Consider the following 4,185-nt stretch of genomic DNA (forward strand, 5'->3'; position numbering starts at 1 on the left):
CCACGTGCGCGCGCGCACAGAGGGTGCACCAGGCCAGGCGCTTTCACGCAGCTGTCCTCTGTCAGTGGGCTCCTCCCCTCCCGGTTCATTCTGGGCTTCCAGCCCCTCCTTTGTCCGTGGCTGTGGATCCCGCTCTGCCTTGAAACTTTACTTCTTGCCGCTCACTCAGAAGCTTTATCAGAGGCGTGCTTCGGAAAACAGTTTCCTCAATTTATTTTTGTAACTTGAATGGTAAACAGTTTAAGAGAAAGGTTCCCTCTATGTTTTTCAAGGGACTCGGGCATGTTTACAGCGTGATCATTTGAAAAGGGGAGTTTATTGAATGGTAATAAGGTTGATTCCATATCTCCGATTCCCCTCCAAGAAACAGGGCAGTATGTAATTTGATGCACGCATAGCATCACTTTTCTCTTTAAAGCCCGGCTGCTCGTGAAGGCTGGTGACCTGTCTCCGTTTCTGTGTGAGGATGCCCTCTCTGGCTCAAGTCAGCTCAGTGCTGGTGTCCTTCCGGCCTGGCAGTACTTTCATGAACGGTCCTTCTCCAAGTAGTTCTTCATCTGTCAAGAAGAGGCCACGTTTGATACTGAAAGTCTCACGGGACAGCTCTTTGTCCGTCCACACAATACTAGAAAGCAAAGCGGTCCACTGACAAGAAGTCTGGGGATATGCAGAGAGATCTTGAGTATTCCACAAAGTACTAGTCAGTACAGGTGTATGAAGAATCGCTTGAAGCCAGGAAAAGAGAAACACAGTGTTCCCAAAAGCCAGAGATTAAAAACTACAGTGTCTAAATGCAAAGACACTGGACAGGATTAATGGCAGATTAGACACTGCAGAAGGAGAAAAGATACGTGAATTTAAAGCATAGCAATAGAAACTATACAAAATGAAATGCAAGGAAAAACAAAACAACAAAAATGAACAACTGTGAGGATTAAGTAAATTAGGATACGCAAGGTGGCTGATACACAGCACACGTTTGCCACATATTCCCTTTCTCTGTTCTTTCCTTAACCTGAATTCAAATCACTGAATTCAACTTTGCACCAGGCCCTGCCCCACCACCCTCCCTTTCAGCAAACACTGGGGGAGGCCTGTTTCTCCGCCTCCACCTGCTCTGAAGTGATCAGAGTTCAGAGGCTAAGTGGTCAGAGAGGGAACGACCAGCAGCAAGTAGGACATCTGCACTCAGCCGTCTCCTGAGGCTGAACTGCCCCCCTGAGAGGATGAAGGTCTTCGTGGCTGCCCTCTTTCTCCTCCTCCTCAGCCTCAGCACTGCTTCTGCTTCTGCTTCCTACAGCCAGGCAAGTGAGTCCACCTGCCCCTGTAGGGCAGCGATGAGCAAGGGGACCGGGGCAGCTAGCAGTGAGGTGACACCAAGAACGCTGTCAGATCTCTGTCATCATCCTTGGGGCCTCTCCCCCTCCTGCATGCTTAGCCGCTATCTTGAAACTCTTCCCTTCGTAAGTAGCTGGGCTGTGGTCCAGATCCTTCTGGGGTTGGGCAGTTTTGGGAAGATGGGTCAAGGTTATGTCAGAAGTCCCAAGGGATGAGCCTTTAGGAAGAGGAGCCAAGGAAGTAACAGAAGAGACAACAATAAATGTATGTGCTGAAGAGGCAGGCAAGGCAAGTGGATGAGAACAGCCTGCTCTCTGGGAGAGCAGACAGTGTTGGGTAGGCAGGCCGAGCGATGTTTGGGGCTAAGCTCAGACATGAGGATCTGAACCTAGACACCCCTTCCTGGCACAGACTGCTGGGACTCTCATGGCAACCAAAAGGGGTCCCAACGGGATGCTCACCCAAGTGTGCCATTTGGGGTTTCATGACGCCCATCTCCACCCACCCCACCCCCAGCCTAGATCTAAATAAAGTCTGTGGGAAAAGGGAAAGGGGAAACGGGCTAAAAGGTTTTGGAGCTACAGAATGCTTGGGAGCTATGGAGAACAAGATTTGTTTCACCTTGCTTTACCCCTGCTTCCACCATCATTTATGAGGACCTGGTGACAGGGAAGGGACCACTCAGTCCTTCCACAGACCTGCCTTCTGCTGCCCCAGCCCTTTTCTCCCTAGGCTGCCCTTGGCTTGCAGTCGAGCCCAACTCTGCCTGTATAAATATTTGGAGGAGCAAGGGTCGTGCACACCACATAACCTGCCCACACGCTCTCAGGATGCCCTGATCTAAACTTTGTTTTGAGAGCCAAGGACATTAATGTCACTGTGTGCAGAGGTGCATATGGTGGGATAACAGTGCCCTCTGGGAGGTCAAGCAGGCTTATGCGGTGGGTTCAGGCTTCGAGAAAGAGAAAATGGCTCACCTAAAACACAAGTCAGCCAAATGGTGCGCTCAAGATGTTCCAAGCCTTGCCACCAGCTGTGCTCAGTCCCTGCTAACAGATGGCTTTGCCATCAAAGAAGGGAAGTGCAGTGGACGGGAGGTGGAGGTCATGGGCTCCCTCTCTGCCTCCTCGGGTCAGCTTTCAATGTGATTCCCTCAGGAAGTCCTATGTCAGTGAACATTTCACCCAGCTGCTGCCTGAAGTATGACGAGAAAGTATTACCAAGGAAACTGGTGGTGGGATACAGAAAGGCCTTCAACTGTAACCTGCCAGCAATCATGTAAGTACTTCCCTACAGATATTTCTGTGGAAAAGGAAGGGGAACCAGGGACTGGAATGAATGCATAAAACCAGTAACTCTCCATCTCCATACTAGAAGGAGGAGAGTAGTGATTAAGGGCTTTGACTCTAACAGGACAGGCCTGGGTTGAATTCTTGATTTTGCTACTTATAGCTGTGTGACCCAATAAATAGTGCTCATAATGAAACCCATGCCTGAGGGTCTAGGCTGGGTGGGGAAGGGGCTACAAGTAGGGTTGATGTGGTCTAGAGGCTATAGAGGGAGACCCTCTGATGGGGCCAAGATGGGGGAGGCCTAGGTTAGCCCCGTGTAAGCTAGAAGTGGGGGATTGTGGACTGGACTCCCACTCTACTGTCTGGCCCATGACAGTCTAACTTTGTCTCCACAGCCTTGTCACCAAAAAGAAACGAGAGATCTGCACCAATCCCAACAACAAATTGGTCCAAGATTACATCAAGGATCCCAACCTGCCCTTGCTACCCCCCAGGAAGTTGCCCCAGGTTAAATCTATCTGATCATAGAAAGGCCTAGCCCAGCTCCTCAACCCCTCATGATAGTCAAGCCTCAGTGGAAGCCCAGGTTCAGGAAAGAAAGGTGTGACCCTATGAAAAACGAGGGCAACCTTGTGGTCTGAATGACAGTCACATTCAGAGAAATGAGCCAGTGATCCAAAAAATAAAAGTATTTTGAATACTTTCTCAATCTCTGGAGGAAATGCCAGAGTTAAGGGAGGTGAGCAGGCATACATTCTTAATACACAGAAAAACGCCTTCCACATCTTTCCCCTTGCTCACACTCTCTCACCTAACACCAATACAACAACCACTCTAATAGCTGCATCCCGCTCCCAACCAGCCTGACCATCTCTGGCCTCTGACTCATTAAGAGCTCCACAGAACTCTTGACTTTTCTTGTCCATCCTTATCCTATTTCTAGATCTCTTCCCCCCTACCCCCTACCCTGCCCTCTATTTTTTTTTCCCCTTTTAAAACATAATGTTTGGGAACATTTGAAATCTAGTGTCCCTGCATATGTCATCAGTTTGGCTTTGGCTTAAATAAACATTTACAAAAACTCTCAGGAAAAAAAAGGAATAACTTTTTCTTAGCAGGCCAGGGTGGAAATATCACATGCTAATGATCTTTGTCTTTTTTTTTTTTTAAGTGTCACCTGAGAATATGTTTATTGATTTTTAGAGAGGAAAGGGGAGAAAGAGAAAAAAACAACAGTGACATCCAGCCACAAGCTAGGTATGTGCTCTGACCAAGAATTGAACCCACAAACTTTCAGTGCATAGGACAATGCTCCAGTCAACTGAGCTGCCAGGCCAGGGCTGATCTTGGACACTTTTGCTGAGGTTTTGCCACCTCCCTAAGATTTGGTCTCCCCCTCAGGTGGCATGGGTACAAAGAGCATAAAAACAAAAGAAGAGGTGAGACTTTCTAGCTCCTACACTAAGCTTTTCGGGACAGGAAAAGGGCATTAGACTAGGTTAAGGGTAAAAATCTTGGTCCAAAACTCAACCATTCAATAAAGAAAATTTCCTTT

General features: G+C 48.3%; 1 protein-coding gene across 1 annotated transcript; it reads left to right on the forward strand.

Annotated features, from left to right (window-relative positions):
* The first annotated feature begins 1,122 nt into the window (after positions 1–1,122).
* CCL16 (chemokine (C-C motif) ligand 16) lies at positions 1,123–3,374 on the forward strand. Its single transcript, XM_006756406.2, has 3 exons — positions 1,123–1,308; positions 2,496–2,616; positions 3,026–3,374. The coding sequence occupies exons 1-3, from the start codon at positions 1,227–1,229 to the stop codon at positions 3,150–3,152; spliced, it is 330 nt and encodes a 109-aa protein (XP_006756469.1). The 5' UTR covers positions 1,123–1,226; the 3' UTR covers positions 3,153–3,374.
* Positions 3,375–4,185: the final 811 nt, after the last annotated feature.

Source organism: Myotis davidii, unplaced genomic scaffold (genome assembly GCF_000327345.1).
Source record: "Myotis davidii unplaced genomic scaffold, ASM32734v1 scaffold574, whole genome shotgun sequence".
Classification (NCBI taxonomy): Eukaryota; Metazoa; Chordata; class Mammalia; order Chiroptera; family Vespertilionidae; genus Myotis; species Myotis davidii.